Raw genomic sequence first — 14,213 nt, 5'->3', positions numbered from 1 at the left:
CAAATGAGTACATGAACCCATGCAATTGAAATTTCAGCCGGAGGCTAGCTGTTTCATGCTGCTGTAGCTGCACGGTAGCAACACGAGTGGTATTTCCTGTTCAAACAAGGATGCTCAATCGAGCCAAGAAGATATATTTATTAACAAGCAAATGAGTAATGTGATGTATGAATTTCAGTACCCCTGTGATGCTTGGTATGTTGACTGGAAGTCTGAAAGATTGCCTCGTCAAAGCAAGTAGCAAGTTTGTTCATGTGGTCACAGTAGACAGGGTACTGACCATATCTATGTAACCACTCCTTGAAAAATCTCTAAACAGTGTCCAACATTGGATGTGACTCTGTGATTGGACAGCATTAGTTAAAATCCCTGATTGTGATGAGAATTGTTGTGGAAATCAATTCAGAATTGTCAGGTCAGACGCATTCCATGGACTGGAAGGTACATTTATTGAGAGACGGGGCAATGTTCTTTACAGACAGAAAGTGTGTGTACACTGCCCATTCTAACTGAATGGAATTGGCGATAGCCATTCTCTGGTTCATTCCTCACTAATGCTTCGACCAGTCACCAGAGAATGAACCCAGTTTAAATGCGAGCGACGTCTAGCAGTAACAGTCATTTATCATGTGGGTAAATCACCATGAACTACATTTTTTAATTTGGCTACTTTTTAAGAAATGTCACAGGTAATCAACTGGTGAAACAGTGATTTAAATTTTATTGCATGTAGCAAACCAAAAAAACCCTCATGTAAGCAAGGTAAACCTCAACCTAACTCGCCCACTACCTAATTACTGATGGAACTTGGCCAGATTCCACCCACAGTGCCTCTCTCTGGAAGTGTCCAGGGCTCAATTCTTATGCAGCGCTGTTCTTTGAAGCTCTGCTAAAGATGGAGTTCTGGTGTTCAATTCTTACAGAAATTCGTGTCCTTCAGTCAAATTCTTTAAGTTGATGTTTCTTTAAGTTCTTTCATCCAAATAACTGCAAGTTTTCAGAGATAGCAAGGTGTAGAGCTGGATGAACACAGCAGGCCAAGCAGAATCAGAGGAACAGGAAAGCTGACGTTTCGGGCCTAGACCCTTCTTAGCCTAGGCCTGAAATGTCAGCCTTCCTGCTCCTCTGATGCTGTTTGGCCTGCTGTGTTCATCCAGCTCTACACCTTGTTATCTCAGATTCTCCAGCATCTGCAGTTCCTACTAAACTGCAAGTTCTCAGCTTGTTGTCTTACCAAGAGTATATTTTGTTTCATAAAAACCAAAAGAACTACGGATGCTGTAAGTCAGGAACAAAGACCAAGTTTCTGGAAAAGCTCAGCAGGTCTGGCAACATCTGTGGAGGAGAAAACAGAGTTAATGGTTTGGGTCCAATGATCCTTCCTCAGAACTGGGATCTGAGGAAGGGTCACTGGACCTGAAACATTAACCCTGTTTTCTCCTCCACAGATGTTGCCTGACTTGCTGGAAAAGCTCAGCAGCTTTGTTTTTGTTTCTTTGTTTCATGTTACATGTAGCATTGACTGTTTGAAGACAGCTATCCTGTGATTAACTCCTCAGTTTCTTCTGCAGGCTAATCCTTGTCCTTTGTGGCAATATTGTATCTGGTTTATCAAGTAGGTGTTAAAGCTGTTTTGCTTATGTAGCCACCACTGCGATTTTTCTCAGGCATAGAATCATTGAATCCTGACAGTATGGAAAGAGGCCGTTTGACCCACTGACTTTGCATTGACCATCTGAAGAGCATTCCACCCAGACCCCAGCCCCCACCTTGCCCTCTATCCCAACATTTCCTATGGCTCATCCATGTAGCCTACACATCTCTAAACACGACAGACATTTTCAGCATGGCCAGTCCACTGAGCCTGCACATCTTTGGACACCAGGCATGGCTAATTGTTTTCAATTCCTGTGTAGGTTTGTCCTTGTCCTTTAATATTTTATTCCAGACACAGTTATTGCTGCTGCTTTCAATGTGTAACAGTTTGTCTTTTGTTGTTTAATTCAATCCATGAACAATTATTGAAGGTCTTAAACTATAATATCACAATTTGATGCATTCTCCAAGGCAATACCTCCGCAAGTCAGATTTCAGTTGCAACCAGTCTACGTGCTATTTTCGTACAGTATAAGCATGTTGTCCTGCTTTATACTGATATCCTTGGTAATTGTACTGATGAATGCAAGAAAAAATACTTCAATGAAATTTATTTTCAGCTCAATCTAAGTTCATTACAAGCAAATTATTATTTCATTAGAAATGGCACACAGACTTTTTAAAAAGTTTCTAAAGATGATTTTAACTTGGGGGTAAGAAGGATAATATTGAACTTTACTGTTCACAGAAATGTAAGGGCTCCAGCAAACAATGAGGATTGTGAAAATGGAAAATGTCACCAACGCAATGGTGGAAAAGCCAAATAAATGGAATATCTGATTTAACAGTATGATCATAATGCCTTAAATGAGAAAATAATCCAAAACAGTGATGGAATAGAGAGCTATGTAAATGTGAGTGTCCAGGTAGATGAGTGAGTTTTAAAGAACACCAATAACCTTGTTAGTTCTTAAAAATATAGATACTGCAGTATACAGCTTGACAAAATTGAAATTACTTAAATTGAGATGTAATGTTGATTTTTTTTAAAAAAGGCAACCCAAACGCAAGGCGCATGCAAGTCATGAAACCTATTTATGTAAATTTAAGTAGCATGATGCTTTAAGTGGAATGCAAATAGTGCTTGCCAGAGATTTCATCTTTGTCATTGGTTTGTGGAGTGAAGGAACGAGACCCAAGAATTGTGACCCTGAAAAGTGTCAAGTTAAATATGGGCAAACATAGAAGGGAGGGGGAGAAATCTTCAGACCCACCACATGTCCAAAGGCATTGCAATTTTCACCAATAAACCACCTTCCAACCAAGCATTCTCTGGGGAAAGAGAAAAATGTAAGTTTTTATCCAGTAGCTGAAACAATTAGCAAAGATGCCTGGGTATTCACTCTTCACTTAAACTTGTCATGTTTCCTGAAAGGATGAAAACAAATTCATAACCATTTCGTATTTTGATAATCGACTTTTGGAGAGCAAAACTGAGGGATGCCACGTGTTTGCCCTGCAGTGCTAAACTCTCTCAAATAACCTTAACATTCATTGCAATCACTTCATTATTGTAAAATCCTTTACTCTTTTCAAGTCTATGCTTCTTTAATGTAAGTAACTAGTGAAATGAAATCTCTCTACTGATCTTCTTTCATGTGTATCTATTTGTGGTGGTGAAACAATTTTAATGGAGATTTATAGCACATATATTCCAGCTGGATTCTGGCAGGGCCATGTAGAAGGAAATGAATAGCAAGTAAATAGCTTTCTGAAAAGATCTGCAAACAAGGACAAAGCTTTAATATCTGGGTCTGCAACAGGGCTGGGAACAATTTGAAAGTTTGTTGGGAAATGAACTTAAGTGGAGCTGCACACATTCAGCCACAAGTATTCAACCTCCTAATGGAGCAAATAAACACTGACATGTCTTTTGCTGTCTTAAAAATATGTCCAAAAATCAGTGTGGAGTGAGATCTGTCAGAGCAAAGATAAAGATGATATATTTTTCTGCAGAGCACCAAGCCTATGATGATCAATGGATAGTCTTTCCAGTATGATAAATTAATGGGCCAGAGGAAATCTTTCTTGTGACACACACTGATTGCACAGCCAGGAGTCTTCAGATATCATTCTTGTACATTTCAATTCACTTGGACCCTTTAAAATAACCAGTTCTAATGTCAGCTGAAAAGCTCTATCCTTTCAAAAGATAAAACATACCTCCCTACGGTGTAGTCATAGTAGCAGTTCAGGAAACAGGGAATAAAGCCACTATACATGCTGTGAAGATTAATCTCAGCCTATTGCTACCTGTAGCCAGGTGTTTTGTTTTGAAGAATATCCTGTGCTGTGGCTTTGAGTGTTTCACACAAATATGAACTACAATAAATTCAGAATATGTGTCTTTGTATATTAACATAATCGAGATCTTAGATTTTGTGTTGATATGATGTAAGTGTTCAAAGAAGCACCTTTCAAAGGTCAGAAAACCTTAAAGGAGTGAATGCAATTTTTGAATCGTTCCCTGACCTTCACACTATTTTTTTTTGATGTCGTATGTCAAACCCCAAAGCAGGATTCATATTTTGCAATTATTGGTTAGTTTACTGCTACAATATTCAGCTGTTTTGTCCAAAGTGACTTGGGTTGAGAAGCTGAGGGCGGAATTGTACATTTAAAGCCTTATCTGTCAACCTGGTATCAGTCATTTTACTAGCAAGAATGTAGTTTTATTTAAAATGAATTTTACATCTAGTATTTTCACAAAATGGATGTCTTTTGTCCGTCTTGTGTAGTTTGCAGTGTATTATTTGTAATCAAGTGAAGGGATTTTTTAAATTGATACTATATGATGGATTTTTAACTTTGTGCAAGCAGCTGTTTAATAATATTAAAAACTACTGGCCCAGGTCTTTTGGTCCCAAAAATGGTAGATGCTGACCCTGCTGCGGAAAAACAAAGCATTTCTGGGGAACTTGCCAACTTGTTCTGGAACTTAGAACTTGAAATTCTGTGTAAAAGTGAGTCTAACGGTGCCAATGTTGATGGCTCCTTTGGAACCTCTTAGTGCATAACTTCACAGCTTCCTACATTGTAATGATATCAAAACGCCCCATCGTTAATATCGTTCCTTTTTTTCTTCACTTTCCACAACAAGCCCACCTGTGCACTCCAGATTCTGTCTGCGTCAAGCTGAGTGTGGGGAGCAGGTGGCAGGTGTTGTGACAGAGAGGTGAGCCGAACAAGAGGACGCCAAAGATAAGGCTAGGCAAAGGAAGAGACAAACAGAGTCTGGGAGATGGAAGGATGGTAGAGTGTGAGCTCAAAGTGAGAAATGAAAATTGAAACATTTGAAAGTATTCAAAAGCACCAGTGAACACTGGGAAGCCTTTAAAAGAACTTCTGTAAATAGCTGTAAAAACTTGAATGCACTTAAAAGGACTTGTATTCTTCCATAAACAGTAAAAAGCAATTGTAAACACTTAAGAAAACCCAAAATGTCATTGAACTGAAGGATATTCTTCAAAGGCTGTATCTTCAGCTCATGACATCATAGTGGCTGCTGGAATTGCAAGTCCCAAATTATCTCCCTATTAGAACCACACCAGAGCAAGAGACAAACTTATTGTTGCAGCTAGAAAAGGTCAGAACATATTTTAAACTGAGTTACTGGTATAAACCACAACTTGGACACCGAAGGCAGATCGAGACCATTATTTCAAACATTCTAGAAATTCAATCAATGATCGGTGAACAGCTTGTATTCAAGATGCAATATTTTTGGATATGATATAAATGGTATTGAGTTATAATGGCTTTTCTCAGCCTTCACAGTAGAGGACACGAATAACATGCCAGTAATTGATGACAAGGTGACTAAGTTAGTTGAGGATCTAAACACAGTCATTATCATGAAAGAGGTAGTGTTGGGCAAGTGAATGGAGGTAAAGGTAGACAAGTCCCCTGGCTATCATAGAATGCATCCCAGAGTACTAAAAGAGATGGTGGGAGGAATAGCAAATGTGCTTGTGGTAATTTTCTAAAATTAGCTAGACTCGGAGGCAGTTCCAGCAGATTGGAAAATGGCAAATGTGAAACCACTGTTCTTTTATTTTTAAAAAAAGAGGTAGACAAAAGATGGGGAATTATAAGCTTGGCTTCTATAGTGGAAAAAGTGCTTGAATTTATTATTGAGGAAGAAATAGCAAGACATCCAGATAGAAATTGTCCCATTGGGCAGACGCAGCATGGGTTCATGAAAGGCAAGTCATTCTGAACTAACTTGCTGGAATTCTGTGAAGACATTATGATCATGGTAGACGATGGGGACTCAGTAGATGTAGTGTATCTGGATTTCCAAAAGGAATTCGTCAAGGTGCAGCACAAAAGGCTGCTGCATAAGTCAAAGGTGCATGACATTACAGGCAATTTATTAGAATGTATTGAAAATTGGTTAACTAAAGGAAGCAAAGAGTGGTGATAAATGGGTGACTTTCTTATTGGCGGACAGTGACTGGTGGTGTGCCTGAGGGCTCAGCGTTGGCACCACAGTTGTTTACAGTTTAGATAGATGATTTGGAGTTGGGGACCACATGCAGTGTGTCAAAGTTTGCAGATGATGCTAAGATGAGCGGTAGAGTAAAGTGTGCAGAGAACACAAGTTCCCTATGCTATCCCTGATTGGCCCTACTCTTTCTTTGACCATTCTCTTATTCCTCACGTAAGTGTAAAATGCCTTTATGTTCTCCCTAATCCGTTCGGCCAAGCCTTTCTCGTGCCCCCTCCTGGCGTCTGCAAGGTGTTAGAAAGGATTCTGAGGAATAGGATTTATGACCATCTGGAAGAGCATGGCTTGATCAAATGCAGTCAACACGGGTTTGTGAGGGGCAGGTCATGCCTCAAACCTTATCGAGTTCTTTGAGGATGTGACTAGAAAAGTTGATGAGGGTCGAGCTGTGGATGTGGTGTATATGGACTTCAGTAAGGCATTTGATAAGGTTCCCCATGGTAGGCTCATTCAGAAGGTCAGGAGGAATGGGATACAGGGGAACTTAGCTGTCTGGATACAGAATTGGCTGGCCAACAGAAGACAGCGAGTGGTAGTAGAAGGAAAATATTCTGCCTGGAAGTCAGTGGTGAGTGGTGTTCCACAGGGCTCTGTTCTTGGGACTCTACTGTTTGTAATTTTTATTAATGACTTGGATGAGGGGATTGAAGGATGGGTCAGCAAGTTTGCAGACGACACGAAGGTTGGAGGTGTCGTTGACAGTATAGAGGACTGTTGTAGGCTGCAGCGGGACATTGACAGGATGCAGAGATGGGCTGAGAGGTGGCAGATGGAGTTCAACCTGGATAAATGCAAGGTGATGCATTTTGGAAGGTCGAATTTGAAAGCTGAGTACAGGATTAAGGATAGGATTCTTGGCAGTGTGGAGGAACAGAGGGATCTTGGTGTGCAGATACATAGACCCCTTAAAATGGCCACCCAAGTGGACAGGGTTGTTAAGAAAGCATAATGGTGTTTTGGCTTTCATTAGCAGGGGGATTGAGTTTGAGTCGTGAGGTCTTGTTGCAGCTCTATAAAACTTTGGTTAGACCGCACTTGGAATACTGCGTCCAGTTCTGGTCGCCCTATTATAGGAAAGATGTGGATGCTTTGGAGAGGGCTCAGAGGAGGTTTACCAGGATGCTGCCTGGACTGGAGGGCTTATCTTATGAAGAGAGGTTGACTGAGCTCGGACTTCTTTCATTGGAGAAAAGGAGGAGGAAAGGGGACCTAATTGAGGTATACAAGATAATAAGAGGCATAGATAGAGTTGATAGCCAGAGACTATTTCCCAGGGCAGAAATGGCTAACACGAGGGGCCATAGTTTTAAGCTGGTTGGAGGAAAGTATAGAGGGGATGTCAGAGGCGGGCTCTTTACACAGAGAGTTGTGAGAGCATGGAATGCATTGCCAGCAGCAGTTGTGGAAGCAAGGTCAGTGGGGACATTTAAGAGACTGCTGGACATGCATATGCTCACAGAAATTTGAAGGTGCATACATGAGTATCAATGGTCGGCACAACATCGTGGGCTGAAGGGCCTGTTCTGTGCTGTACTGTTCTATGTTCTATGTTCTAACTCAGTCTGCAGAAGAATATAGATAATTTAGGCAAAGGTCTGGCAGATCGAGTACAATGTTGATAAATGGGAAGTCATCTGGTTTTGTAGGAATAACAGTAAAAAGGACTATTACTTGAACAGTTTAAAAGAAAATTGCAGCATGCTGCTGTGCGGAGGGACTTGGGTGCCCTTGTACATGAATCACAGAAGGTTGGTTTGCAGGTACAACAGGTAATTAAGAAGACAAATGGTATTTTGTCCTTTGTTGCTAGAGTGATTGAACTTTAAAGCAGGGAGATTATGCTACAGCTTACAGGGTGCTGGTGAGGCCACACCAGGATACTGCATGTGGTTTTGGTCTCCTTACTTGAGAAGGGGCCTACTGGCACTGGATGGGGTACAGAGGAGATTCATTAGGTTGATTCTGGAGTTGAGAGGGTTGATTTATGAGGAGAGACTGAGTAGATTGGGATTATATTTACTGGAATTTAGAAGAATTGGGCGGCATCTTCTGGAAACATATAAAACAATGAAGGGAATAGATAAGGTAGAGGTTGTTTCCACAGGTGGGTGAAATTAGAACAAGAGGACATTGCCTCAAAATTAGGGGGAGCAGATTTAGAACCGAATTGAGGAAGAAGTTCTTCAACTTAAGGACTATGAATCTATGGAATTCCCTGTCCAGTGAGATAGTTGATACTTCCTTATTGAATGTGTTTAAAGCAAAGGTAGTGTTTTTGAACAATAAATGAATTAAGGGTTATGGTGAGAAGATGGGTAAATGGAACTGAGGCCCCCAAAAATCGGTCATGATCTTATTGAACAGCAGAGTGGACATGAAGGGCCGGATAAATTACTCATCCTGGTCCTTGTGTTCTTGCGTTCTTTGCTACTAGAATAATTAGCATTGGCATTCACTCAATGCTGCTTACATGAAAGCAAACTAAAAGCTGGAAGTTCTAAAAAACAGAGGGGCCAGGATCAGTAATGCAAGATGTTATCTGATTGAACATCTTGGATATTTAAGACATTGTCTTCCTTAAACGGCATTAATCTGATCTGAATGAATTTTATCATCAATCTCGGAAAATGATTCATTCCTTACGGCTCTTAAAGGACGAATAAGATACTCAGTCTGATCAAGGGTCACGGACCTGAAAAGCTAACTGTTTCTTTCTCCACAGTTACTGTCTGAGTGGAATATTTACAGAGTATCAACACCTTTTCAGGGAAATTGGTGGTAGGAAAGAAAGACTGACTTTTCCAGCTATGTCCATAAGTTGAGAATGAATATTTTCTTTCTCCAGCTGTCTTATTTATTTTAGTGGGAAATGGTATAAAATGGGCTCCACTGATGACAATGTTCATTTTGGAAGGGGGAGAAAGAAAACAGTGATTTATTTAAATGGAGGAAAAACTGTAGAAAGATGTGACACAAAGGGACTTGGGGCACATAGGTGCAGTAGACAATTGGGAAAGCTAATGGAATGTTAGCCCTTATTTCAATGGGATTGGAGTATAAGAGTAGGGAAGCCTTCCTGCAACTGTACAAGTTGCTGGTGAGACCACATCTGGAATACTGAGAGCAGTTTTCATGTCCTTATTTAAGGAAAGATATCATTTCATTGGAGGCAATTCAGAGAAAGTTCACTGGAATGATCCATGCTATTTCGGATTGTCCCATGAGCAAAGGCTAAACTGATCGGGACTGTACTTACTGGAGTTGAGAAGAAAGAGAGGTAATCTCATTGAAACATGCAGGATTCTTAAGGGGCCTGTCAGGGTAAATGCTGAGAGATGTTTCACCTTGTGGGAGAGTCTCTCACTGAATGGCAAAGCCTCAAAAAAAAGCTGCCAACTTAAGACTGAGATGAGGGGGGATTTCTTCTAAGGATTGAGTGTCTTTGGAGCTGCTTGCTGCAGAGAGCTGTGAGGACAAAGTCCTTTTAGATATTTAAAGTGGATGTAAATAAATTCTTGATCAGTAGGGGAGTCGAGGGTTATGGTAAAAGATAGGAAAGTGGGAGTGAGAAATGTTGAATCAACCATGATAATGTTGAATGGAGGAGCAGGCCCAAGGGAATGAATGGCCGAGCAGGCCCAAGGGAATGAATGGCCTACTCATGTTGCTATTTCTAATGGTCTTACGTTGCTACGTGATCTCTTACACCATTTTTCCAAATGCTGCAAGTAAGATCCTTTGTTAAAGTGCTAAACCTTGCTATCTTTTGGAAAGTGCATATGATAATGGAAGAATAGACTGTAAATACAATAACAAACAACATTTCCTGAAAGTGGCATTGATGATTTGCTAATTCTTAAACATATTCCATGAAGCAATTGGTGAACTGTAAGCCAATATATACTGTAAAATTGCATTTCCATAACTATCATTGTCCTGAGTGCCAGCCAGCGAGACTGTGATGTAGTGTTAATGTCAGTGGACTAGTAATCCTGAACTCTGGGCTACTGTTCTGGAGCATGGGTACAAAACCTATCATAGCAGATGATAAAATTTGAATCCAGTAATACAAATGGCCACCATGTAAACACTGTTATAAAAATCTATCATGTTCACTAATCTTTTAGGGAATGTAATCTCCTGACCTTGCCTGGTCTGGGCTACACTCCAGACTCACAGCAAAGTGGTTGACTCTTAGCTGCCCTCCTGGGCAATTTGGTGTGAGCAATCGACCAACTTAAGAAAAAAAACTCAATTTTTCCACCTATATTTTCTCACGTGTGGCTTAATATTGTCACGTAGAATTCATATTTCTCCTATGCAGCTACCATTTCTTGTTTGACCTCTTTGTTTCTAAAACGAGCAAAATTAGAGATAATGGATAATGACCTGCAGATGCTGGAAATTGGAAACAAAAACAAATAGCTGGAGAAACTCCAATCTGGCAGCATCTATGGAGAGAAAGCAGAGTTAATGTTTTAAATCCAGGGACCATCCTTCGTAACTAATAGTAACCAGGAGCGTTTTTCTAAAAATTAAAGGGATAATTGTGACAGCAAATGTTTAAGTAAATATTTCAGTACGTTAATTGTTGTCATTTACATTATGGCTTATAAAGACAATCCCAGTTTGTGCACTGAAGCTCCTGAAGACTGTTCAGTTTTTCATCTAGGACCTTTATCAGGAACTAACTGTGCTTTTAGTTGAACTGAACTACAACAAATAGTTAAACAGTGTAGACCAGTTATTTGATGTTCCAGCTCATTGCTGTTTATTTTTTGTTGACCACTACTGTGAATGTTTCTCACAGCAATAATATTCGACAGCATGGGAACATGGTGTAATTTTACTGTTTAGACACTATTAATTATTTGCGTTTAGATTTACATATGCTCATTCAGATAAAATATGTAAAGTTGATTGTCACATTTCGGGATATACCTTTTTATAAAGGTATTTTTGGGATTGGAAAATATTTCCATTTGGACAGTCTAAGGCAATGATTTGTTAAATTGTCCATGAATGAAGCCTGAGCACTTAACTAATGTGTGATTGTTGAAAAATTGACAAATATTTTCACTCAAATATTAATATCCACATATTTTAGAACATTGGAACTGCGTGTCCAAATGTTGAGTAAATAGCATACATAGTCCCATTTCAAAAGCAATGGCCAGATATTAACATAGGTCTTGACAAAGGTTGGAGCTGTTTGTTTGAGGCTAAAGGTCACTATTTTAACATCTGATCATCTTGTTTGCAGGACTTGCCCGAGCCAAGTCAGTACCCAGCCACACGTACTCCAATGAGGTGGTTACCCTGTGGTACAGGCCTCCAGATGTCCTCCTGGGCTCCACTGAGTACTCCACCTGCCTTGACATGTGGTAGGTCCATTTGCCTGCATGTTTGTGATATCTTTAACTTTTTCCTTGTGTTGGTAAGTTACAATTAAGTTTGAACTGAGCCCAGAGGTGAGGTTCTGCATAAAATGAATACTGGCACTTGTTCTGTGTTGGCAAACGGTAGTTTGTCAGAGTGGAGTCTTTGAGCTTCTAAAATGGCTGTGTGCCAGGGTAAAAGTCATGTGACTGGCAGATCAGGCAGGATGTTTGGGCATTGATTGTATTTCAGTGCCAAGATCATCATACAACATAGCATGGATTTCAAGTTATCCACATTACCCAAAATACGTAAGACAGTTTTCCATCAGTCATTATTCTCATTGGTTTCTGCATATGCATTTCATGTGTTTTTAAATCAGTTAGACTCTAATAGTATGTGTCTGTTGGTAACTGTTTATAGGTGATATTCCATCCTCAGGGAATGTCATCCCTATGTTGTCATGGTATCTGTTATTTCATTTCGATTGGGTTTCTGTGGACTTCTGGGTTGGTTGACCTTTGTCTGTGCAGGTGATGCATTCCTATCTTCCTAATTGTCCAACTATAGCTGAGGAAGAGCTTCTCCAACTGTGCGTGAGTATGTGCAGTCGTAGTGATATATCAGTTTGTTTACTTCCACGTGAGATTGAGATGATAACTGCTCTGTACAGGTCCTAAGCTGTCACTCAGCCTGACTTTTGAGAGCATTGAAGGTTTATACCCTGATTGGCTTTCCACTGCGGCGTTCTAGTAGTCATGCCAAAATGAAAATTGTCTTTCAGCCATTTCAGCTTGATTTTGTTACACATACTTGGTTAAATTTTTACTTTGGTAGGTTACCTTCACTACTGGATCAGTAGTTGGTGTGCAGGTGACATCAGTCTCTGTATTGGACTACTTTCTATGCCTTAAATAGGTGCATTCCTCCACATAAGGACTGCCATTTGTATGCCTGTGATAGACTTGTTTGGTTTCTTTATCCCTTTAGTGATTTTCACTACATTCTCAACCTTTCAGTTTGACTGGTGTTAATGTGGAGATTTGTGGCATTAAATTTCTCAATTCTTAAGCATTTATGATTTTCACTCAAACTGCGGACCAATGTCAGAATTGACAATGTTGGGAACGTTAGAAGTGTGTGTTCAGGCATTTAACGAACTCAGCAGTACTAATTAAAATTCTTTTGGCACACCTCCCAGCCATCAGAATATCAATAAAGGTGACAACACAGTGTGGAGCTGCAGGGACACAGCAGGCCAGACTGCATCAGAAAAGTAGGAAAGTTGACATTTCGGCTTGAGACTCTTTGAGCAATGTACAATCACAAGATGATCAGTTCCTGTAGTTATGAAGAGGTCTGCTCCCACTTTCATCCATGCTCTGTCAGGGATGTTGCTGTTGTCAGCTGTCTAACTAGCTTAGTTTGGTATACATCACAAACACTGCGCTGTGGCATGGTCTTTGATTTTGTTATTTATTTTTGGCCAGTTGACCACATGTCTTGCCTTTAAGCCTTGACCCAATTCCATGGTGGCTTGCAAGGTTACACTTGAGCAACTTTCTTTGCAACTCCTTCAGCATAATGTCACTGTTTCTTTCGCCCAAACTGACATGTTTATGCAACCAGTCCATTTCTGTTTGCTCAATATACTTGTACAGAAACAGTTATAGCTCATACTTCAGGTCTAACCTTTTATTATTACTTTATGTAGCACGTGGAGCGTTACATCTTATTAGGTTGTTGCTTGATTTAAGCAAGGCACTTGTTAGTCACATAGTGTCTCTGCTATGGTGATCACTGCCAGATCATGATGAGCTGTTGCTTCACTTTGGAAGGGGTCATAGAGAACAGACCCCGCAGTCCCACTTGTCCATGCCGAACAGATATCCTAAATATTTGCCCAATACATCCCTCTAAACCCTTCCTATTAATGTACCCATCCAGATGCCTATTAAGTGTTGTAATTGTACCAGCCTCCACCACTTCCTCTGGCAGCTCATTCCATACACGCACCACTCTGTGTGGAAAAAGTTGCCCGTTGGTCCCTTTTTAAATCTTGTCCAACTCACCTTTAACCTATGCCCTGTAGTTTTTGACTCCCCTACCATGGGGAAAAGACAAAAACAAAGAAACCTACAGCACTTGAACAGGCCCTTCGGCCCTCCAAGCCTGCGCCGGGCAAGATCCTCTGTCTAACCTGCCATCTATTTTCTAACGGTCTGTGTCCATTTGCTCCCTGCCCATCCATGTACCTGTCCAAAAATAGCTTAAAAGACGCTAACGTGTCTGCGTCTACCACCTCCGCTGGCAACGCGTTCCAGGCGCCCACCACCCTCTGTGTAAAGAACTTTCCACGCATATCTCCCTTAAACTCTCCTCCTCTCACTTTGAACACATGACCCCTAGTAATTGAGTCCCCCCATTCTGGGAAAAAGCTTTTTGCTATCCACCCTGTCTATACCCCTCATGATTTTGTAGACCTCAATCAGGTCCCCCCTCAATCTCCATCTTTCTAATGAAAATAATCCTAATCTATTCAACCTCTCTTCATAGCTAGCACCCTCCATACCAGGCAACATCCTGGTGAACGTCCTCTGCACCCTCTCCAAAGCATTCAGATCCTTTTGGTAATGTGTCGACCAGAACGGTACACAGTACTCCAAAT

General features: G+C 40.5%; 1 protein-coding gene across 12 annotated transcripts in view; it reads left to right on the top strand.

Annotated features, from left to right (window-relative positions):
• cdk14 (cyclin dependent kinase 14) overlaps positions 1-14,213 on the top strand; it is a 592,120-nt gene that overhangs the window by 308,872 nt on the left and 269,035 nt on the right. For all 12 annotated transcript variants that reach the window (XM_048521834.2, XM_048521892.2, XM_059638483.1 and 9 more), the window contains one exon: positions 11,430-11,550. In XM_048521834.2, coding sequence (XP_048377791.1) covers positions 11,430-11,550 — 121 coding nt within the window. The remainder of the gene's footprint in view (positions 1-11,429; positions 11,551-14,213) is intronic.

Source organism: Stegostoma tigrinum, chromosome 2, assembly GCF_030684315.1.
Source record: "Stegostoma tigrinum isolate sSteTig4 chromosome 2, sSteTig4.hap1, whole genome shotgun sequence".
In the NCBI taxonomy this organism is placed as follows: domain Eukaryota; kingdom Metazoa; phylum Chordata; class Chondrichthyes; order Orectolobiformes; family Stegostomatidae; genus Stegostoma; species Stegostoma tigrinum.
Note: the sequence above shows the minus strand (reverse complement) of the source record. Positions and strands in the feature narration are given on the sequence as shown.